Below are 25,224 nucleotides of genomic sequence, written 5' to 3' on the forward strand. Positions count from 1 at the left end.
TTTGAGTTTTAGGAACATAACTAGTTCTCCTGTCACTGTGCTGATCCCTTAGTTGAGCTTTCGTTTGGATAACATCTTCAGAATACCCACCCCCAAAATAATTCCAGGATACGAGAGAGAGGTTAGCATAATGGTTAAGCACGAGGACTCTGAAGACAGATTATCTTAAGTTGGAGCCCCCTTTGGCCCCTGTGTGTTGACTTTGGGTGAAGTTTCTTAATCAGTGGTTAAATGTGATTTAGTTTCATCATCTGTAATACATGGTTAGTAATAATCTCTATCTGTGAAGGTTAAATGGAGCACTTTGAACAATGTTTGGCATGTAGTAAGATGAAAAGTGTAGTAGCTATTTGGTTAGGGTCACAGTGTGGTATATGAAATCTTGGAATATATAAAGTTTGTTTGTAACATCTATCCTAATAATTTAACATTACCGGTTTTTCAAAACCCAGCTGGCAGTCAGGCATTGGATTCCTTGCCGAAAACCTGATAAATATCTTTTTCCACATGCTTGTTAACAATCTGGAAGATTAATGAAACTTTGCAGTAGTAGATTTCTTAAGAGAATGAAATTAACTAAAGGAAGTGAGACAGTTCGTTAGGTAATACTTACACTAAAGTAAAACTTCTGCAGTCAAGGGGAAAAAAATGCTCCATCTGAGATGTATAGGATAACCTGTGAAAAGAAATGAGAAAGGATTTGATACATTGGATTTTACATTTTTAAAATTGTCAATTCCAGGATTAGAGACCAAGCTAAATTTGAGCATTTGTTTCCCAGAAGGTAAGGGCAAGCCACTGAGACCTTTATCTCCTTTGGACTCTGTCCCCTGGGGATGGTAACAGACTTGACTCATCTGCAGTTTCAGAAACTCCCTGGCCTCATGGAATTTCTTGGCCTTATTAAAAAAGAAAATGGATGTGTGCGTGTTATATCTTGATTAATACTTCAGTTAGTTTTTCCATCTAATCTGGAAAAGAGGCCCAATTCCAGGACATGCTAAACGAAGTAAAAGTAAATGGTGATGGCTCCTAAAAATGAGAACTGAAGCTTCTTAATAGTTCTATTGAAGGCAGTGGCTTAAGGAAGACTTGTATGTTAACTTCTTAAAAGAGGCAAAGGACATTATACTACAGATAAATGAGGTCACCAGAGAAAACAAACTTTGTACCTTTTTTCTCTACAAATTCTGCTGTTTTTATCAAGAAATGGGTAGGAAGCCATAGGTCTGCAATAGAGTAAGTATGGTGCTTAGAATTGACCAAAGCCTTTAATTGACCACTAAAAATACCCGTATGGATGTAGTTGAAATTCTCTCTCTCTCTCTTTTTTTTTTTTTGGTTACAATTATGTAGGAAAGAGAAAAGCAGAATTATTAGCAGCATCTGCAAGAAAAAGGCAGCAATGTAAATATTTTAATTTCAGAAATAATATATATTTAAAGCAACTAGAAGTTTAGAACAGCTATCTGGGTCAGTCCTAAAATGAACAAGAATTACAAATTTCAGGAAATGTATTCGCTTAGATGTTCTTAACTGCAAGGTGATTCTGATATCTCAGAATGATAACCACAATTATATAGAATTTCTTTGAAAATTTCCACATCAGTTTGGCCACACAGCACTGTAAAATAGTACCCTTATTTTATAAAGGAGACATCTGAGACTTACTTAGATAATCTTCGGGAGTCCTTGCCCGGGGTTACATAGATAGTAGATTGAGGAAACAGTACTCCATCCAGATCTTCTGACTTCATGGAGTGTTGACTGGGGCGTACTGTTAATACTCAGTCCCCTGCTGGATACTGCAAGTAATGTCGATACATAGAAAGTGTGTTTTCTCCTAATTATGGGTATGAAATTAGAAAACAATCCAGTAGTAATTCAGAAATAACTCATGTAGTAGCATATCTTAGGAAGTTAGCTTGAGGCCAGAGTCAGAAGAGATTCTGTGGCAGTGTTTAGTCTTAATGTAGGTCTTGAAAAATATATAAAATTTGGATCCTAAATATATACTTAGTATTAACTGTAAAGAAATCTGTAATGGTGGTTCAGATTTCAAGAAGCTGTAGCCCACTTGCAGTGCACACAAGGCAAATCACACCTCCTAGTTCACTAGTGTTGAAGTATAGCAGTGTAAAGAAGGCTTCTGCCCTTACACGTATTAACAACCAAACAGTGCAGAGATAGTTTCAGCTAGGAGCCTAGAGTAAGGATGGTAAGAACAGTGGAAAAGTTTTAGGCAAAGTGAAAATTTGCCTGGCTTATGACAGGTGGGCAAAATTTTGAAGAGTGGAGGGGCTTGGATATGATCAGTGGAATTGAGCCTTGGTATGAAGCTGGAACTGCAGAAACTGACATGAGGGTTGCTCATGACTGAGGTGATAACAAACTTTAGGGTGGTAGTGATGACACTGGTGGCAAGTAAAGGGTAAATTAAGGACAGAAAGGTGGGCCTTGTTGAATGAGGAAAACGGGAAGTACAGTGGCTTAGGTCAACAGAATAAGAAGAATGAGGTAAAGCATTGGTTCCCAAATGCACCCATGCCATGGTGCCACCTGAGAACATTTATTTTAATAGTTACTTTTTTTTTTATTTTTTGAAACAGTTTCGCTCTTGTCGCCCATGCTTGATTGCAATGGTGTAATCTCAGCTCACTGCAACCTCCATCTCCCAGGTTCAAGTGATTCTTCTGCCTCAGCCTCCCAAGTAGCTGGGATTACAGGTGCCCACCACCACACCCAGCTAATTTTTGTATTTTTAGTAGAGACGGGGTTTCACCATGTTGGCCAGGCTGTTCTTGAACTCGTGACCTCAGGCGATCCACCTGCTTCGGCCTCCCAAAGTGCTGGGGTTACAAGCGTGAGCCACTGCCCCTGGCCCTAGTTACGTTTATTTTGATGTGTGAGTCAAAACCAAAATGAGCACAACAAACCTGTGATTGCATGCATATTATTTCTTAGAATGAAGATGTTAAAAAATGAGTTGATTTAAATATTATGTAAATAGTGTAAGTGAGTCGTGGTAAAGAACATTATGAAGGATGGTAGTTAATTAATTGAAGTTTGGAAAATAGTGATTAAAAGTTGGGAGAGGTGGTATGAGGAAAATTTCTGGGGTTCTGAAAAAGCCTGTATCTTGATCTAGGTGTTGGTTACACGGATGGATACACATATATACTAACTGAAGTATCTTCTTAATAGTTACGAGTTTTATGTTGTGCCCCAATTTAAAAACTTTAAGTAGCTTTTGACTAAAGATGGGTAAGATGGAAAGAAGAGCAAAATTTGTAGTAGAGGAAAAACATGCAAAGTTGGTTTTCTTTGCTGATCTTATTTGTAGTAGAATAGATACTCAGTTACATTCCTTTTATTTACATTCTCTGCTTTCCAAAAATAATTTTTAAAGGCATGTAGCTAAGTCAATATAAAGAAATTGCTTATGAATGTTGGATGTTGAATGTTTTGCTTATGAATGTTGCATTTCTTAAGAGATACATATGTATATACACGTGTGTGAAAGAGGTTTAACCATTCAAATGATAGAAGTTTTTCCCTCTTTTTTGAGGTTTCATTCATCAGTTTTTTTAAAAAGTGTTTTCTATATATGTGATATGTGAATGGTCAATAGGATGTTAAAGCAATACATTGTTACATGGTCAGAAAATAGTGAAAGTTTAGATATGAGAAAAGTCATTGGGGAAGGTTCAATGTAGAGTTTGGGATTTCAGCTGGCACTTGGAAGTATGGAAAGAAATTGGAATCCTGGACCGGTAAAGGAGGAAAAACTTGAACAAAAGATTCTAAATAGGAATTTTTACTGTATTTGACTTTAAGGGAATTTTGTTCATATTGGGCTTAATATCATAAAAATTCTATATAGTTTAAAATAACTTTAATATATTTGCTGTAGTGGCCATACATTATTTGTAATCTTAAATACAGATATTTCTTTCTATTTTATTTTATTTTTAATTTAATTTTATTGTTTGAGACAGGGTCTTACTGTGTTGCCTAGGCTGGAGTGCAGTGGCACAGTCATGGCTTATTGCAGCCTCGACCTCCTGGGCTCAGGTGACTCCCACTTTAGCCTCCTGTGTAGCTGGGACTACAGGTGCATGCCACCCATGTCTGGATAAGTTTTGTACTTTTTGTAGAGACAAGAAGTTTCACCGTATTGCCCAGGCTGGTCACAAACTCCTGAGCTCAAGCATTCCACCCACCTCGACCTCCCAAAATGCTGGGATTACAGGTGTGATCCACTGTGCCTGGCCAGTATTTTTAACCAAGTTGCATCACAGTGTGGATAATACAACTGCTACTCTGCAAAACATCTCAAAATGTTTTGGTTGTATCTTTTGAATAGCAAATGTATCATTTGACCAGAAATAACTTAGATCTATTAATTTATTCATCAATTTTGATGTATCAAAATCAATTATGTTACATGGTGCCTGGTGTTAATGAACCTTGAGCTGTTTATGTTCAGTTTTTAGTAAAAGTTGGAAGATTTGTTTTACCTGAAGGGAAACCAGTGTGTTATCTTCAGTTTTTAAAGCCTGTTTTCTTATCTATGGAACAGGAATAATGATGCCTGTGTTTTAGCATTTTCGTGAAGATTAAGAATTATGCAAAACAGCTTTGATAATCTGGGAAAATGTTTAATTTGTCCATCAGACTTTTTTTTTAAGTTTTGATTTTAGAATAATTTTAGGTTTACCAAAAAACTATGAAGAGAGTATAGAAAATTCTCATACACTTCACATCCAGTTTCCCCTATTGTAACATCTTGCATTAGTATGATACATTTGTCATAAGTAGTGAACCAATATTGATACATTATTGACTAAAGGCCATACTTTATTCAGATTTTCTTAATTTTTACCTAATGTCCTTTTTTCTGTTCCAGGATCCCATCCAGAATATCACATTAGATTTGGTTGTTTTGCTTCTCTTGGGTGTGACAGTTCCTCTGACTTTCCGTGTCTTTGATGATCTTGATAGTTTTCAGCACTACTGGTCATGTCCCTCAGTTGGGATTTTCTGATGTTTTTCTCACAGCTAAAGTGGAGTCATATGTTTCAGGGAGGAAGACCGTAGAAAGAGAATGCCATTTTTGTCTCATGTCAAAGGAAATACTGTCAACCTGAGTGATAGTGTTGATAGGGCCTTTATCACATGGCTTAAGTATTGTTTGTCATTTTTCTCCTCTGTAAAGTTGATCTTTTTTCCCTCCTTTTCATACTGTACTCTTTGGAAGTCAATCATCACATACAGCCTACACTTAAGAAGTGGGAAACTTCAAATATGAAATGCTGTAGGTGAACCTTTTTCAAATATCAAATTACAATGAATTTGTTATTGTATTCTTTTATAAGATCTTAGAGAGCAGGCCGGGTGCAGTGGCTCACGCCTGTAATCCCAGCACTTTGGGAGACCGAGGCAGGTGGATCTCCTGAGGTCGGGAATTCGAGACTAGCCTGACCAATATGGAGAAACCCCATCTCTACTAAAAATACAAAAAACTTAGCTGGGTGTGGTGACACATGCCTGTAATCCCAGCTACTCGGGAGGCCGAAGCAGGAGAATCACTTGAACCCAGGAGGTGAAGGTTGCGGTGAGCTAAGATGGCACCATTGCACTCCAACCTGGGCAACAAAAGCAAAACTCCGTCTCAAAAAAAAAAAACAAAAAAACAAAAAACAGATAGTCTTAGTTAAGGATAATTACTGAGTTATTCAGATAATGGATGTGAGTGGTATTGTTCTTGAAGGGTTGGATTATAGTTACCACATCCAAAGCATCTGTTCAGCAAGCCAGTATTTTCATAAGAAAAAAGTGGGAAACTTTCCAAATACATGCTCACTTCTCTATCCTGGTATCTGCTACTCTTTTACTGCTCTTTCCTTTTCAACATTGGTGACATTTCTGCATTTTGCTATTAGCTCACTTCTCTTCCTTCCTGTGTGTACTGTGATTCTTAACCAGGAGAGGGAGGGGGGTCATGCCATCTTTTGGGTGGACACATTAGAATCATGGGAGGTAGTGTGGTATGATGGAAAGGATAGAAAATCAGATACATTCATTGTATGTATGTTTTTACTAAAACCACAAAAAATAAAGTTTGACAAAATCTTGGCTTATGGTAGATGTGCAGAAGAGTAGAGAAGGGAGGGGCAAAATTATTGAGAAATGTTGTAGATTATTTATATAAACCTAAGTGGCTCATACTCTTCTCTTGGTTTTAGCTAGAATTTGTCAGTTATAAAGCCTAAATTGTTATTTGTAGCTCAGAATATTGTAATCACATTTCCAAGTGTCTACTAGAAATCCCATGGACAACTCACACTTAACATGCTTAAAAATGAACTCTGTATCTTTCTCCAAAGGAGTTTGTGCCCCTCTCTTTGCTATCTCAGATGACAGCCCCGATATCCACCTGCTTTTGAAGCCTGAACCCTCATTATTCCTTACAGCAGAACCACAACTAATTCCTGCTGATTTTTCTTTCTAAACATTGTTTTAGTCTTTGAAATTAAGGTATTATATACATATAATGTAGTTTATAAAGGACATTGCTCTATCCTTACTACTGTTGGTTTGGTTCAGGCCCTAGTCCTTTCTTTCCTGGAGAGTAGCAGTAAACTCCTAGCTGGGTTTCTTCCTTAGGTGTTTCCTCATCTATGCTAGGATGGTCCTCTCAGGACTTACCTGTGACATTTGGAAAGAGCCTGAATCTCCCTGCTTTGTGCCATGCACTGTGGTAGTAGTGAATTGCCATGGACATATCTATTTTACTGCCTGCTACTTCCTTCAGACCAAATCTCTGAGTCAGGACCGTGGAACTGAGATGGGTATAGTGGGAAACTTTTCTCTGAGTGATACCCTGCTGTGGGTGCTGAGCTTTTGGAGGAGAGGGGTGCAGCAGCCTGAGGCTGTCTTGGCTTGCCTCTTCTTCTGTGGAGCCACCTCCTCATGAGTTGGAGGTGAGGCTTATCAGGTCCCAAGTATTTTCAGTCCTCCATGCATAAGAAAGAACTTCTTTTCCAAGAGTGGGGCTGGGCAGGAGGGATTCCCCAGGCTCTTACCTGCTCTATCTCAGGACTTAGCTTCAGCACCAGGTAGCTGGGGTGGGATGAAAGGCACTCTTTCTGGGAATAAAGCCCTCCTGCTGGGAGTTGTAGGGAGAGTGATCCTGTATTCTTGGCTGCAGCAGTCTGGAGTGGACCCTCCTTGCTTAGATGGGAGGGCACAGGAAGGGAGCAGTCCTGCTTCAAACACCACAGACTCTTGCCATTCTTACTGAGTTTTCATAGATGTTCTTGCCAAATTTTAGTTAAGGTTTGTGAAAATAAATATGTACTTTTTCTTGCCCAAACTCAAGAATAACTGAACATCTTACATGTCGAGGTTAAGCATATTAATGTTAGTCTTCTTTCTACTGGTGTGAAGCAACAGCTAAAGATTGTGGTTTTTCTTAATAATAATAGTTTACTAGTTATGTATTTCCAAAGCTCATCTTTTGATGCAAAAACTCACACTGGAATAACGTTTTTAAATATGGCATTAACTGAGTATATACAGTACCTGACGATGTAGGTCATTATTAGCTAGGAAGTTCTTTCAATCCTTGAATACTAATGAAAGTGGTTTGATGTTACAGGAGTACAAGCGCAAGCTAGCCAGAGTTTCCCTGGTGCGCAAAGAACTCAGGTCCCGGATCCAGAACCTGCCAGACTTATCTCGATTGCCCAACGTCACTGGCAGCCACATGCACCTGCCCTTTGCGGGAGACATCTACAGTGAAGATTGATGGACCAGCCTCTTCCCAGGTCCCAGGACTTTGCAAGAGATGGAGACAGGTTAGGTGGATAGTCCTGTAGTGTTATTTTTGTATATTGTTGAGAAGGAAACACTAACAAAAGGAACAACGAGTAATTTATAAAATTGTTTAAAATGTTGGTTTGTTTACTATTTTATTGGTAAATTAACATGACTTAATTTGAACAAAGTGATGAATTGTGTGTATTAATAAGCTCACAAATAGTGATTATTTTCAAAAGATCTTTTGTAAATTTTTTTTTTTTTTTTTCTGGGGCCTTGTGAGAAATCCCTTGTTTCTATTTCTTCAGGTATTTTCAATTGTTTTTCTTTATTTTCTTCAGCATCTAATCACTGTATACTATGTAATTCCTAAAGGGGAAGAACTAATTAGGAGTTGATTGAGACTTTATTATGGTATAGTTAGGACTTGATTGTAGAAGGGACTAAATGTTCCAACATAATCTTTACCCTTCTCCCCAAACAAAATATCTATTCTGTGTCTCTACATGCCTTTGATTCCTTAGAGGTCGGTAATTTAACATTCAACATAGAAGTCACTTTGAGGGGCAGATGAAAGTCTAGAAAACTGTTCCTTAATAGCATTGTAAAAGTTCCATTCCAACTGCCAGTGTAGATTTTTAAAATGTTAAATAGTGACTCCCTTGATTAAACTGTTTGTAATTATTTGAGTAGATTAATAATGAAAATACTTTGGAAATAACATAAATTTTGACATTCTACCAAGAGGACAACTTTGGTTCTGGAACTGGTTTCAGTTTGTCAAATCAGTTTCCTTTTAACATAATTGATCCCTTTAACAAAAAGCCATCTATGGGATTAAAAGACACATGAAATAATGATACTTTTATTATTCCCTTACTCATATAACTTTAAAAAATAGTATTTTTAGCTCTAATAGCTCAAGAACACAATATTCGTTAATGTTCAGTAAAGTAGCCTGAGACATTTTAAATGTTTCCTTAAGGTTTTTGAATGACTGTATATTTGGCAGTTAAGCAGTGCCACACTACAGGGTAGATATGGTAAATTTTATATTTGTATATTTACAGTTACCAAAACAAATGTACTTTTACCTTTTATTTCTAACCCTGTGTGTTAGAGCAGTTGCATGCTCTCCTGCTTTTAAAAACACGTTGTTAAGCTGTGGATTTGTACTTAATAATGACTTAGGATAAACGTTTATTTTCATTCATTGCTTTACATAGTAGACATTTTTCTTCTCCTTGTAAGTAGATTCAAATTAGGTAGTCAATAAAACATCTTGAAAATCCCACAAGCCAATTATGTCTCTCTAGTCTGAATGGCTTCATTGTTTCTTTCTCAGTATTAGAAATTATAGTTAAAATGAATTACATATGAAGAAGGCAGACATTTATTTTTAATAGCCTAGTAGTTCTGCAAATAGTTCTTCTAACAATTTGACCTCTTTCCAAAACAGAGACACATATAAGTAGTGCCCCTCCATGCACTACTAATAATACATGGCTTATTCCAAAGTTTTTTAGTCAACGTTTGGGACTTGGGGTGCATTTTCTTACAGAAAGAATAGTAGATTCCCTAACACTACTGCTGATAGCTCACCTGGGAACTGAATCCACTTAACCATGAATGTCCTTTACTTGTAACGTGGTTCACAGGTTACTAATCATAGATCCTGACCAACATTTGTAACACCGCTCTAAGTAGAACACAGCATGCAGCAGCCACACTCACACCCTGGGATGTCTGCCTGTGCTGTATACCTCTGTCCCTAGGTGTAGGAAATTGAAGAAAAAGATTCAGCCGAGTGGGAAGGTGACAACTGCACAATTATGAAACCTGGTTGTACATGTTATGAAAGTATACTAAGTTTTATTAATGTGAAAACAAAACTTGTATGTTAACTTATTTTCAATCTCTTGACCTTATTTATGATCTGCTAATGTGGTGATTTATCCATTCAAAATATATATATTTTTTCCATTTAAAACTAATTTATAAACTGTACTCCTGGGAAGATTTGAAATCTTTTAGAAGTTTGTTGAAATATTTTCACCATTTCAGACAGACTTCTGACTTAGATACTGATTTTAATGCCAGTATCTGCTCTAAATATTTATGATAAAATGCATTATTTTTTTAAAAGCTTGATGAGATTTGTGATAAGTGATAGTACTCAAAAACCTGAATCCCACCCCTCGACCAATCCTCCACAAACTTCAGTTGTTGGTTAACTTATTAACTGAACACAGACAATACAGTCTGATTTAGAAGTCATCTTTTCAGCCGTGTGATAATTAACATGGTAAGCCTTAGCAGCAAACGTTCTTCCTAAAAGGAAGACTTCATTTTCTCAAGAAATGGGATTAGTTGGGGGTATTATAATACCAAATTGTAAATCATGAGCATTTTCTCCACTGTGTACCTGAGGCAAATCATGCATCTTTGAGTGCAGTTTGGTCTGGCCCCTCAAGAGAAAAGCATGGTGCCGTAGGGCTACTATGGTTTGAATGGATACCATCACTCTTTTCTCCACATACAGTGCAGAGAGCTGTCTGGAGTGGCAATCTGAACAGATTCCCGGGTGCTCCTTCTCTCCTTCCATCACTACAGTAAGTAAAAGGACCATAGAGGGGAACCAGGAATCAGAGAATCAGCTGTGCTCAATAGGCAACCTCCCTGTCCAGATGCAGCTATTTTGGTATCTCCTCTCACATGCACTCTGAATCAGGGTTTTTCTATAAGAAATCTTTCAGAATCAGCAAAAGTGGGGATGACCCAGACATCTTGATTTGCAAAATCACAAAACTAAGTTGTCAATTATCACTGTAGATGAGCAGCTCATCCTTTTAAAGTATAGTTACTGAACTGATTCTGAGAAATCTTTAGAGAGAAAAAACTCAAGAGTACAAATATGACTAATTGGGAAAGTTAGAATGTCCTTTTTGAACTTTTCATTAAAAAAAGTTACATTATCTGAAATAACATAAAGCTACTAAACTGCTTTGTATTCTATTAAGACATAGCTCCTAAAGATGTAGTCTTGTTTCATAGTTGTTGCACTATATCAAAGCTTAAAATGTAAGCCCAATTCTTCTCTGTATAGAAAGGAAACATTGTGTTACTTAATGAATTATTTATACAGAGCATTTGTTGCCAACTGTTGTTCCAGCCATCCACACAGGAGTCTGTTTTGAGGTGGCAATAGCACATGGGAAGATGAACTTTCCCTGTTTGTTTACCCGTTTTTCTTTGGCTGTATCTGATGACAGTATAAGATATTCTTAATAAAGTTTTATGTTCTTTTTGAAATGTGTAGGTTGTTTTGTGAATCTCATTCATTGGATATAGGGTGGGGAGGGGAAAGATTAATGGACTGGGAGGGAAGCAAAACACTGGAAGTAATTCTGATGTTATGGTAGAGAGACTGCTGAAGGAGGAGATTACTCGGTCAGTAGTTCCCAAACTTGAGCGAGCATCAGAATTACCTAGAGCCAGTTTGTCTAACCTGTGGGCTGCACGTGACCCAGGACATCTTTGAGTGTGGTGCAACAAATTTGTAAACTAAAACATTAAGAGATTTTTTTTTAAGCTCATTTAGCTATCATTAGTGTATTTCATGTGCGGCCCAAGACAATTCTTCCAGTGTTTAAATCTTCCAGGATTTATAAACTACAGAGAGTTGGGCCCCACTCCCAGAGCTTCTGATTCAGTAGGTCTGGGGTAAGGCCTGATGGTTTTCAGTTCAAACAACTTGATGCTGATGCCACTGGGGTTACGGACCACATTCTGACAACCACTGCTCTAAACAAATTCCAGGTAACAAGATAATAAAGTATGGTTTTTACAATTCATTATATAGCAAGTTCCTTATGGGAAAAGAACAAGACCACATATTCTTTTCTGGTCCACTCCTTAGTAGTGCTTTATTAAGTGCTTTTGAGTGAACAGATTCAATTGGTACTTTGAACCTTCTGGAGCCTTTGCCCTTTCACCACTCCTTGAATTTAAAGCAAAATTGAAAATACTAGAAATCTGTGAGAATCTCCAGGGCAGTGTTTGCCATAATTTTTGATAAACTCAGTTGGAGCATTTACAAAAAGGATACATACCTAGTGAGAAAATTTTCTGTGATTCTTACCATCTAAAAAGTTGGGGAGATGCAGTCCTCTGGCTAGTACCCCTGGTTCTCTATTCCTGGGTGGCATCTGGTCACTTTATCTGAATTCAGATACTTCCCATTCCCATCCACTTTTTTGCCTCTGCAGTAGTAGGTTTTATACAGTGGAACCCATACCCACAGATTCTGTTTCAGAAGATTTGGGATAGATGCAGAAATCTGCATTTTAAACAAGCTACCCAGATGATTCTAATGCAGGTAAATCATAGACTGCACTTTGAGAAACATGCCCTACAAAGCAATGTATGGTCTGTAACAGATAATAATGGTAGCTCACATATATGGTACTTAACTGTGCACCAGGAACTCTTCTAAGCACCTCACTTATCCTTTGTGGTAAATACTCTGATTATTCCACTTTTATATCTGGGCAACGAAAATAATTTAAGTTGTGTGTGACTCTGCACGAGTCGATGGTGAAGATGAGATTCAAACCTGGCTCCAAGTTTGACTCCAAGCTGGTTGGTGCTCCTTAACCACTACATGATGCTGCCTCTTTTTTTTTTTTTTTTTTTTTTTTTTTTTTTTTTTTTTTTTTTTTTTTTTTTTTTTTTTTATTTTTTATTTTTTTTTTTTTTTTTTGAGACGGAGTCTCCCTCTGTCACCCAGGCTGGAGTGCTGTGGCCGGATCTCAGCTCACTGCAAGCTCCGCCTCCCGGGTTCACGCCATTCTCCTGTCTCAGCCTCCTGGGTAGCTGGGACTACAGGCGCCACCACGTCGCTAGTTTTTTGTAGTTTTTAGTAGAGACGGGGTTTCACCGTGTTAGCCAGGATGGTCTCGATCTCCTGACCTCGTGATCCGCCCGTCTCGGCCTCCCAAAGTGCTGGGATTACAGGCTTGAGCCACCGCGCCCGGCCTAATGCTGCCTCTTACACTGATGTGTTGCAGTTCTACCATCACCAAGTCTACATTTTGCATAACATTTCATGTGATAGTGAAATTAACGTTATCCAAGTATTCAAACTGAAAAGCAAGACATCAGCTAAACGCACTGTTGAAGGATGGGGGCTTGTGGGAGGATACCTTTTTTTTTTTTTTTTTAGTTAAAATGTACATAGCAGGGCTGGGTGTGGTGGCTCACGCCTGTAATCTCAGCACTTTCGGAGGCTGAGGGTGGGTAGATTACCTGAGACTGGGAGTTTGGGACCAGCCTGACCAACATGGAGAAACCCCGTCTCTACTAAAACTACAGAATTAGCCAGACGTGGTCCACATACCTGTAATTCCAACTACTTGGGAGGCTGAGGCAGGAGAATTGCTTGAACCGGGGAGGCAGAAGTTGTGGTGAGCCAAGATCGCGCCATTGCACTCCAGCCTGAGCAACAAGAGTGAAACTCGGTCTCAAAAAAAAAAAAAAAAGTATATAGCCATATATACATATGGTAAATTTTCACCAGTTTTAAAGGTACTCTGGAATTAAGTACATTGACATTGTTGTGCAACCATCACCACCATCCATGTCTCGAACTTTTTCATCTTCCCCAGCTGAAACTCTGGACCCTGTAAACAATAACTCCTCACACCACCCTCCTCCCCAACCAACCCCTGGCAACAACTGCTCTCCTTCTATGAATTTGACTTCTAGAAGTACCTCACATAAATGGAGTTATAAAATATTTGTTCTTTTTAGGACTGACTTATTACACTTGATGTCTTCGTGGTTCTTCCATTTTGTACCAAATGTCAGAATTTCCTTCCTTTTTAATGCTAATATTCCATTGTGTGTATGTGTACACCATGTTTTGTTCACTCATCCATTGATGGACACTTGGGTTTGCTTCCATCTTATGGCTGTTTATGAATAAAGCTACAGTGAATATCAGTGTACAAATACCTGTTTGAATCCCTACTTTCATTTCCAATTGTTTTTTTCAAAGCAATTATTTGTATTCACATCAACAAAGCAGAGTCAGAGTGAACTATTACTAGGGATATTCTAGACAACATATTTCTTCCAAGCCAGCAGGTTTGTTAGGCCAGTAGTATTAGCTTCAGCTGGGAACTTGTTAGACGTGCAAATTCTTGGGTCCCCAGACTTACGGAATCAGAAAATCTGAGGCTGGGGATCAGCAATATATCTTTTTAACTAGCCCTCTAGGTAATTATGATGACCACTTAAGTTCCAGGTCTGTTTTGGGAACCACTGTTCTGGGCATCCGACATGTTACCTCAAATAGACTTCTTCTCACATATGGCAAACCTTTAGAGGTTTTAAAAGGACTTTTTTTTCCAACAAAAGCAATTGTAATAGCAGGCCTTCCTGACAAGCCAAAAAAATGCTTTTCATCTGCCTTATTTTTAAGTTTACACGTGCGGGATGTGCAAGTTTGTTATTGTTACGTGGGTAAACACGTGCCATGGTGGTTTGGTGCACCTATCAACCCGTCACCCTGCATGTATTAGCTATTCTTCCTGATGCTCTCCCTCCTCATCTTCCTTATTTTAAACTTAAGAACCCCATTCTCCACCTGGGCAAATTCCTCTAATTTTCTTATTTCATTTCTCTGTCTAGCACAGTTCTTATGATTCTTCTGAGAATGGGAGAGTGAAAGAGAAACAGAAATGCATTTTGGGGTCTGACCATCATCTGCCTTACCATAAAAGACTCAGTAGCCCTTGGTATGATTATATCACCACAGGTTTTTTGGATGACATAAAAAAATGGAAACTGTATTTTAATGGCTCTTCGATAAATGGATCATGGACTAAAGTAGAATTTGCAATGAACCATAGAATTATACATATATCTGAGTTCTGTGCTTCATGGAAAAAGTATAAAACTGAAATTTTGAATTAATGTAAATTATATTGTGGTCCAGAGTCATTAAGTTTATTCAGATATGTCTTTAAAAATCCAGTTGTACAGGTATTGTTTGGTTAGTTTTATCATCTTTTTTTTTTTTAATAGAGTTGGGGTCTTGCTATTTTGACCAGGCTGGTCCTGAACTCTGGCCTCAAGTGATCCTCCTGCCTTGGCCACCCAAAGTGCTAGGATTATAGGTGTTAGACACCACACCAAGCCAGTTTTATAATCTTTTTAAAGTCATATTTCTTTGTTCAGTGAAGGAAATCTCATGTTACTTAATGGAAAAACAAGATAAGTGAGAAATTTTAAGAAGTTTAAATCATACATTAAAACATGGCTTTTTCAAAATACTGTGTTAATATTTATTGTCTTTTCTAGCTCTTGATAGTTAAGTTATAAAACCTTGTATTTTTATAGGAAAAGTACAAGATTAGCAGAGTGCTCACAATGCTATTTGATTCTTTTAGAGGTATTTTTGTATAATTTCATTATACTGCCATAAGGTGGGAAGTGGTGCCTGGGTTGTGGTTTTGTGATTTGAGTTGCTAGGCTGCAGCAGGAATGTGGTAAACTGCGGGAGGTTAAAGTCTGTTTGCATTCTGCATTCTGAGCTGGTGTTTGAGTGCTGCAGGAACTCTGGTGAGCTTCATGTCCAATTCCTTGTATCCCTATAGAGCTAATAGCTGTGGATGCCCAAGTACAGGCAGATGTCATCGGTGCTTAGCATTCTCCCTGTTTGAGTTTCTAGTATCTTTATGTGTTGGCTAGCATGATGAAGAAAGATTGCAACTTCTCTCTAGTTTCTGTCTCTTTGCTTTCTTGCTTTTATATCCATTGATGGAACAGAACAGTTATAGTTGTGGTAAAATTTTATACTGGTAGCATAAAGCACCATCTTTTTCCACTTGAGCATAATTTTCCCTCCAGGAACCAATAGGAAGCTAACTGCTAGTGATGAACTTATTGATTGGTTAAAATATAATTTTAACCAGTTTTTGCAGTATGGCATAAAGTTTTGGGTTAGAAAATCTTTTTTTTTTTTTAAGGGCATCTCTTTTGAAGAATACCACTTAGAAACAGAAAGCTTAATTTTTTAAAATATAGGGAAAGTGTTTTCAGAATATGAATTTTTTAAAAAACTGTATATTTTTAATATTTAAATTAGTTTATAAGTTCTTATAGTTATAAAGTGAAACAATTGCTTTTTTAGATAACCCAGGGGACTAGTTAAGCAATTTTATTTTCAGCTGTTATCTTAATTGTAGTCATATAGGAAATAAAATATTCATTACATATATTTTGGCAGTTAATAACCTTTGAATACTGTAATGAGGTTAGATACAATGAACATATTTTCAAGTGTTTGTTATCTATCATTTTACAAATTCTAAATACTTTTATTACGGAAAGTTATTGCCATCATTATACATCATTTGGTTAAAATATTCTTCAGTTTCATTTTGTTTTGGACTCTGATTTGGCTTCCATCTTTGTTATAATATATATTACTTAGAACATTCATAGTGAACAGTAAGAGGATCATGCTCTTTGAGTTTGTAGTTTCCTAAGAATACCCACTGCAGAATTCTTCCTCAGCTTTGCAGCATTTTATGGACCTAAGTTACTTAGTACATTGCGTGGATTTAGATAGCTTCTGTAAGCACTTTAGAATTCCTTCATTCTGTACTAGAAATCTCATTTGTTTTTTAAATACGTTAAAGATGCACAGACTTCTTTATATGCTACTTAATGAAATTAAAATAGTATTTTATATCTTCTAAAAATCCTCCACACAGTGTACTTTTGTTTTCCGAAGGATAAAATTGAAACATGACTTCAATAATTGTTTGCAGATGTGTTCTGATTTAAAAAATAATCTTAGTCTTTAGACATACATACCATCTGAACTTACCAATAAAAGCCAACAAAATTTAGTTATAAACTCAAAATTGTAGCATCTTCAGTTCTCTTTACTTTGGACAATAGTGTATCAAAGAACGCTACAGATTTGCATTGTGTCTGAACCCATGCCGTCATCCCTTCAGAGAAGGGTGAGAGGTGTCTGCCATATATGCCCTTCTCATCTTACATTCCTCTGTCTCTTGCTTATGGCCCACATCACTAATTCTATGAAGCCTGACTACAATCAGCACTCCAGGTAGCCATTACCAAGTTGACTGGAGTTGGAACAGGAGTTAAAATACATTTCTTTGCCATCTGTCTAGGTGAAAAGTTTGATGGGTTGCTTTCAGCTTCAAAAGTGGTGCCAACTGAACTATAGTGAACAGTACGAGGAACATGGTCTCGGCTTTTGTGGTTTCCTAAGGGTACCCATTGAAAAATTATTCTCAGCTTTTCTGCATTTTATGGACCTGAATTGTCAGAAGTCCAGTTAATAAGTCAGAGTATCTAAATAAACACCTCTTATCCATTCAATATAACAAGAATAGTTTCTAAGGTTGTTGAATGGATATGTTGAGCCTTTACTATGTGGCAGACATTATAGAAGCATAAAGGATTTAAAGATGAGTGAGATACAGCTTGCCCTCATAGAACTCAGAATTTAATGTAGGAGACAGATGCTTAAATAATGTCATAAGTTCTACACAAGTGGTGTGAAAAAGTTACACAACACTGAGGAAAGAATGGTTGATATCACCACACTGAGGAAAGAATGGTTGATATCTGTGGGAAATAGATGGATAGTGCTTTATAGCTCTAGGAATGACTATGTACTCATTTCTGAAGGTTGATCAACTGACCATGGGTCAAATAAACAATGAAAAAGACTTTTAAAAGTTCTTTTTTGAAAACCTGTCTCAACATACTGAATTAAATGAAAATTAAACAGGATGAGACACTATATATAAACATACTTTTTGTAAACTATAAAGCACTACCAAAAGTTAGTGCTGTGGCCAGGTGCGGTGGCTCATGCCAGTAATCCCAGCACTTTGGGAGACTGAGGCAGGTGGATCACAAGGTCAGGAGATCAAGACTATCTTGGCTAACATGGTGAAACCCCATACCAAAAGAAAAAAAAAAATAGCCAGGCGTGGTGGCACATGCCTGTAGTCCCAGCTACTCGGGAGGCTGAGGCAGGAGAATTGCTTGAACCTGGGAGGCAGAGGGTATAGTGAGCCGAGATCGCGCCACTGCACACCAGCCTGGATGACAGAGTGAGACTCCACATCAAAAAAAAAAAAAAAAAAAAAAGGGTTCGTGCTGTTAATGGTCTTTGCCCAGTGTAAATCTGAAAGCATCAAATGAATCTGAATGCATGTTAAGTTTACATGGTTAAGCTTAGGGTAGGTCTGTTGGAAAGGGTAAGGCTTTAGAGAGAAAAAAAAAATTTTTTTTTTTTTGAGGCAAGGTCTTGCTCTGTCACCTAGGCTGGAGTACACCTAGGCTAGTCTTTTTATACGAATCACATACGATTCTATTTCAATACCAAGTATCAAGTATCATCCCCTGGTGTTTCCCTGAGGGTATATGAAGAACAGTAGCTAGTACTATGATACACTAAGACTGACAGGGAGAATTATTTAGATCTATATGCTATAAATGTAATTCCAAGATATCAAAACAAAAATCCAAAACATGGATACTTAATACCACTACCCAATTGTCCCATAAGCTTTGTGTGATCTTTTCCTAAGTCCAGAATGAAATAATGCAATAACTAATTTGAAATACATACGATCTATTGATATGTTATTTTATTATATCTTTAAAAGTTAAGGATTTTAAAACATGCTTTAAATATTGTAAATTTAAACATAATTTGGTATACTGGGGTGTGATTTCATATTAAAGTTGGTAAGAAAATATTCTCTAAAAAGCTGATAGCTCTGAATAGATAAATTTAAAAGCTTTCATATTAAGACCGGGCTAAAAAGGGCTTACAGTTGAACTGAATATATTGAAAACTGTGTAAACACCTATACTATTGCATTTTCTTTTGTCTGTTAATATTGACAACTGAGGACTATACCCAAGGTTTGTAAACCATCATTTTGGGATGCCCAATTTATAAAAGAATATGTCAGTTCTAAAAGTTTTGCTGTAATTTCCATCCTTGAGAAAAATAAAAGATTTGGAATTATTTCAGAGAAAATGATTGATTGATTTTTCCTGAGACAGAGCCTCACTCTGTCGCCAAGGCTGAAGTGCAGTGGCCCAGTCTCGGCTTACTGCAACCTCTGCCTCCTGGGTTCAAGCGATTCTTATGCCTCAACCTTCAGAGTAGCTGGGATTACAGGCACACACCACCATGTCCAACTAATTTTTGTAATTTTAGTAGAGATGGGGTTTCACCGTGTTGGCCAGGCTGGTCTCAAACTCCTGACCTCAGGTGATCCACCCCCTTCAGCCTTCCAAAGTACTGGGATTACAGGTATGAGACACCACGCCTCGCCTGGTTGTTGTTTCTTGAGCCTCTTTTTTTTTCTTTTTCAGATGGAGTTTCACTCTGTCACCCAGGCTGGAGGTGCAGTGGTGCAATCACTGTTCACTGCAGCCTCGATTTCCTGGGCTCAAGCAACTCTTTCACTTCAACCTCCTGAGTAGCTGGAACTACAGGCACGTGCCACTAATTTTAGATGTGGCATCTAAAACCCCTACTCAGATTTTAGAACATCTAAAATTAGAAGTCACCATTGTGTCACAACATTGTGTCACAATTGTGACTTCTAATTTGTCACAATGTTGTGACACGTTGTGACAAATTAGAAGTCACCATTGTGTAAAAGCCCCAAAGGGCTGTGCTGAGGGGGAGAATAGTGTCCGCTTTAGAACTAGGGTATGTCAAAGATGATTTTGGCTTCCAGATTGTCATCAACTCTGTCATCCCAGAGTTCTTTGTATCACCAACAAGGCACACCAGTTTTTGTCCCCTCTTGCCATTTTCCCAATCATTCCTGTTGGCTTTTCTCTCTAATAGGGTTCTGCTTACCCCATACATCCCTTTCTGGCTGGTGAGGGTCTCCTTTTCATCCTCATGATGGCTACCTTTAACTTACGCTTGCTGGTCCACAGGGTCAGTGGTACTCTGGTCACATGTTCCAGGCTCCACAGCCCATGACTAGAAAAGTAGCCCACGGCTATTTTGAGCTGTCTTGAGGATGCACTGCTGTAGCCAGTAGGATGCATAAGCATGTGACAGGCCCTATGGCAATATGGTGGAGGCCCAGGAAAGCTGTGAAATTAGAGCTGCTCAAAATCTGAGCCTATGTTGTATCTCTGCTGCTTCTCTTTACAGGATTTAAAACTTAATGTCTACATTAAATTTTAGGTAATGTTTTACTTTTTTAAGAATAGATAATTCACATAAAATTTACCTCTTCAATGTGTAGAATTGTGTTTTTAGTATAGTCAGAGTTGTGCAACCATGGTTACCATCTAATTCCAGAATATTTTCATCACCCTAAAAAGAAACCCCATACTCATTAGGAGTTGCTCCCCATTTTCCCTATCTCTCTGGCAACCACTTGTCTATTTCTTTTTTTTTTTTTTTTTTTTTTTTGGAGACGGAGTCTCGCTCTGCCGCCCAGGCTGGAGTACAGTGGCCATCTCAGCTCACTGCAAGCTCCGCCTCCCGGGTTTACACCATTCTCCTGCCTCAGCCTCCCGAGTAGCTGGGACTACAGGCGCCCGCCACCTCGCCCGGCTAGTTTTTTTTTTTTTTTGTATTTTAGTAGAGACGGGGTTTCACCGTGTTAGCCAGGATGGTCTCGATCTCCTGACCTCGTGATCCGCCTGTCTCAGCCTCCCAAAGTGCTGGAATCACAGGCTTGAGCCACCGTGCCCGGCCCCACTTGTCTATTTCTGTGTATTTTCCTATTCTGAACATTCCATATAAATAGAATCATGCAATATGTGGTCTTTGGTGTCTAGCTTCTTGCAATTAATACAGTGTTTTCAAGGGTCATTCATGTTCTAGCATATATCAGTAATTTTTTATGACTGAACATTACTATTCCACTGTATGGAAAAACCACATTTTGTTTATTCAATAGTTACTGGACATTCAAAAAACACTTAGCTATTTTGAATTTTCCATTTTATGCATATTATAAACACTACTGTCATCAACATTCATATATAGGTTTTTGTGTGGACATCTGTTTTCAGTTCTCTTGGGTATATGCCTGAGTGGAATTGTTGGGTCATATGGTAACTCTGTTTAAATTTTTGAGGAACTGCCAAACTTCTAAAGTGACTCCACCATCTTACAATCCTAGGAGCAATGTGTGATGGTTCCAGTTTCTTTACATCTTCACCACTTGTACTGTGTCTGTGAGTCAGCCTAGGTATGAAGTTATCTTTTCATGTATTCATTAGCCATGTTGGAGAACTGTGTTCAGATTCTGACCATCTTTTGTCTGTTTATTATTGAATTTTGAGAGTTCTTTATAATTCTGGATATAGGTCCCTTATCAGATACAAATGCTTCTCAATTTATGGTGGGTTATGTCCTGGTAAACCCATCGTAAAGTTAAAAAATCTCAAGTTGAGGCTGGGCACAGTGGCTCACGCCTGTAATCCCAGGACTTTGGGAGGCTGAGTTGGGCAGATCACGAGGTCAAGAGATGGAGACCATCCTGGCCAACATGGTGAAACACTGTTTCTACTAAAAATACAAAAATTAGCTGGGCGTGGTGGCGTGTGCCTTTAGTCCCAGCTATTCAGGAGGCAGAGGCAGGAGAATCACTTGAAACCAGTGATTCAAGTGAGGTTGCAGTGAGCTGAGATTGCGCCACTGCACTCCAGCCTGGCGACAGAGCAAGACTCTGTCTCAAAAAAAAAAAAAAAAAAAAATCTCAAGTTGAACCATCGTAAGTTGGAGGTCATTTGTATATGATTTGCAAATATTTTCTCCCATTCGGGGGCTGACTTTTCACTTTCTTGATGGTGTCCTTTGAACAAAGCACATAAGTCTTTAATTTTATGAAGTCTAGTTTATCTGTTTTCTTGTTGCTTGTGCTTTTGGTGTCATATCTAAGAAACCACTGCACAATCCAGGGTTCTTAAGATTTACTCCTGTGTCTTCTTCTAAAGGTTTTATAGTTTTGTCTCCACTCTTCAGTTTTCAAATATTCTCTTTAGAAATGCCCAAAGGCCTTTCTGCCAAACAGAAAAGTCAAGAATCCATGGTGTCCCTCACTTGCAAATGAAGTAATATGAACAACTTCCCACCTAAGAGTCCCTGTCTTTACTACTTTTATCTACTTTCCAATCATATGGTCAGGAAGGACCTTAGTTCTTAGTGTGGAACAAATAGAATTCATTAAATGTAGTAGTCTAGGAATATTTGCAGAGCTTGTGCTATGTGCTGGGCAACTAACTAGGTGCTGGGGTACAAGTGAGACCACTCAGGTCTGCAAAGAGCTCACAGGCAGTTGGTAATGATCAGAAACAAGAAACTACAGGGTCACCAGAAGTGTGATAAAAAGTGGCCCCTCATAATGCAGTGAGGTTGGGGTGGAGGGCATTCTCCAAAATGAGTCCTAAAGGAAAAGCACATGCAAAGGCCCGAAGCTGACAAGTACATGATATGTATTGAGAACTGCAAAGAGCTTGTTATGACAGGGTGATCAGGAGCAAGAAGAGTTCAAGAGAAACAGATGTTCTAGAGAGAAGTTAGCCAGAAAGGTACAGCAGCTACCATGATCATTGTGCTGTGCTAGAGGTTGTGGATACACAATGAACACCTGGCCTTTTGGTGCTGGCTCCAGTTAGCACAATTTCATTTCATGCAACTATAAGACCAAGTGGTTAACCTTGGCCTTTGAGTATTTTAATTGACAAATAATAATTGNAGTACATCGTATGTATTGAGAACTGCAAAGAGCTCGCTATGACCGGGTGATCAGGAGCAAGAAGAGTTCAAGAGAAACAGATGTTCTAGAGAGAAGTTAGCCAGAAAGGTAAAGCAGCTACCATAACCATTGTGTTGTGCCAGATGCTGTGGACACAAAGTGAATACCTGGTCTTTTGGTGCTGGCACCAGTTAGCACAATTTCATTTCATGCAACTATAAGACCAAGTGGTTAACCTTGGCCTTTGAGTATTTTTAATTGACAAATAATAATTGCAGGCCAGGCACGGTGGCTCATACCTGTAATCCCAGCACTTTGGGAGGCTGAGGCGGGCGAATCACTAGGTCAGGAGTTCACGACCAGCCTGGCCAACATGGTGAAACCCCGTCTCTACTAAAAATACAAAAGATTAGTTGGGCGTAGTGGCGGGTGCCTGTAATCCCAGCTACTCGGGAGGCTGAGGCAGAAGAATCGCTTGAACCCAGGAGACGGAGGCTGCAGTGAGCCAAGATCACACCACTGCACTCCGGTCCAGGCGACAAAGTGAGACTACATCTCAAAAAAAAAAAAAGACAAATAATTGTATATATTTATGTGACACAATGTGTTTCATTACATGGATACACTGGTGTAATCCAATCAGGCTAATTAATAGATCCATCACCTCAAACGTTTATCATTTCTTTGTGGCAAGAACATTAAAAAATCCTCTTTTGTCTGGGCACTGTGGCTCACACCTGTAATCGTAGCACTTTGGGAGAGTGAGTTGGGAGGATTGCTGGAAGCCAGGAATTCAAGATGAGCCTGAGCAACATAGTAAGATCCTGCCTCTACAAAAAATAAAAAATTATGCCTTCTTGTAGTGGGAAATGAAAAAAATTAAAATGAAATATTAGCCAGGTGCAGTGGTGTGTGCCTGTAGTCCCAGCTATTCTGGAGGCTGAGGCAACAGGATCACTTGAGCCCAGGAGTTCAAGGCTACAGTGATCTATAATCATGCTATATAGCACTCTAGCCCAGATGACAGAGCAAGACTCTATCTCTAAAGAAAAAAAGCCAAAAACCCTCTTTCAGCTATTTTGAAATATACATTAACTATAGTCATCATGCTGTACGATAGATCACTGGAACTTATTCCTCTTAATTGAAATTTCCCTTTCCCTTTCTACTCCCCCCACCCCCAACCACAGCCTCCAGTGATCACCATTATATCCTCTACTTCTATGAGCTCTACTTTTTTAGATCCCATGTAAATAATATAGTATTTGTCTCTCTGTGTCTGGCTTATTTCACTTAGCATAATGTCCGCTAGGTTCATCCATGTTATCACAACTGACAGAATTTCTTGCTTTTTAAAGGCTGAATAGTATTCCATTGTATATATACACATTTACAAAAATCCATCCTTTGACAAGCATTTCTGTTGTTTCCATATCTTGGTTATTATGAATAATGCTACAATGAAATACTGTAGGGCAGACATCTCTTTGACATACTGATTTCAGTTCCTTTGGATATATATGCAGATGTGGGATCATATGGTAATTTTACCTTTAGTTTTTTAGGAACCTCCATACTGTTTTCCAAAGTTGCTGTACTAATTTATAGTATCACCAACAGTATGTTCCCTTTTCTAAACAGAAAGAAAATTTTAGTCTCCTATTGAGTGATCTATAATCAGGGATGTTCCAGATATTTACTTTTGCAATCAAAATAGGAATAAGGTTCAGGTTTTACTAAAACAGTTATGCAGATAATTGTGAGAAAATAGGACCCACTTGATCCTTTTCCTGAATTATCAGTAATGCTATAGACACATGGAAGAAACCCTTCTGAGTGAATAGACCCTCTCATAAAGATCTCAATTCCTTTTGAAAGAAAATAACATAAAACTGCTGACTAAAGGAAGAAAAAGTAGTAATGCCACTACTCAATGTACATATGTATCTTTATATACATACACATACATATCTATAGATATATATCTACAAGGAACTTTCATATATTTTTTGATCCTCACAGCCATCCTATGAGGTAGGCAGGTTTCGGGTATTCATACTAATGAGGTACTTTCCCCATAAGCAATGAAGGATACCAAGAAAAGTTTGCATTCAGATCTAGTTTCCACGTATTCAAAACTAAAAGTTTAAAAGTTGTTTTACTTTAGTTTCAGAATTGACATCAGGCACTTCTTATTTTCAAAGTCCACCCTTCAGAGAAGATAAGAAATTTCTGAAGTCCACCTTTGGATTCTTTTGGGACTCATTCTGACTAAGTAACATTTTCAGTTGAGAGAACTGTTTCTTTGTTTTGCTTGTATTCTTTGAGGAGCAAGTAGATACTGACTGTCCAGACGTAGGTGTTCTGAAAAAAAAAACCCACACTTAGTTATACCAACAAATGACAATCATTTTCTACTCTTTTTTTATGGCCATATACAGGCAATGGCTATCCTTGGTGTATTATCATTTGACAAATGCCTGTTCAGTTAGATTTCCTCAGGAATTTCTGACAGAGAAAAGGGCAAAAACAAATGTTTAGGGCAAGAAAGTATACTATGAATGGTTCAGTATTTTTTTTTTTTTTTTTTTTT

At 38.1% G+C, this 25,224-nt stretch overlaps 2 protein-coding genes across 3 annotated transcripts in view; one reads left to right on the forward strand and one right to left on the reverse strand.

Annotated features, from left to right (window-relative positions):
• The window catches only part of RPRD1A (regulation of nuclear pre-mRNA domain containing 1A), a 76,842-nt gene extending 65,702 nt beyond the window's left edge, over positions 1–11,140 (forward strand). Inside the window, exons 7-8 of one of the 2 annotated variants that reach the window (XM_017874007.1) lie at positions 7,664–7,862; positions 10,367–11,140. In XM_017874007.1, coding sequence (XP_017729496.1) covers positions 7,664–7,813 — 150 coding nt within the window. In that variant the 3' untranslated portion in view covers positions 7,814–7,862; positions 10,367–11,140. Of the gene's footprint in view, positions 1–7,663 lie in introns of both variants that reach the window. The other variant, XM_017874006.1, reaches the window with a different exon arrangement.
• Positions 11,141–24,902: 13,762 nt separating this feature from the next.
• RMP24 (ribonuclease MRP subunit p24) overlaps positions 24,903–25,224 on the reverse strand; it is a 6,707-nt gene continuing 6,385 nt past the window's right edge. The window contains exon 4 of the mRNA XM_017874009.1: positions 24,903–24,995. Within this exon, the coding sequence (XP_017729498.1) occupies positions 24,903–24,995 (93 nt within the window). The remainder of the gene's footprint in view (positions 24,996–25,224) is intronic.

This window comes from Rhinopithecus bieti, unplaced genomic scaffold (genome assembly GCF_001698545.2).
Source record: "Rhinopithecus bieti isolate Rb0 unplaced genomic scaffold, ASM169854v2 scaffold_5260, whole genome shotgun sequence".
In the NCBI taxonomy this organism is placed as follows: Eukaryota; Metazoa; Chordata; class Mammalia; order Primates; family Cercopithecidae; genus Rhinopithecus; species Rhinopithecus bieti.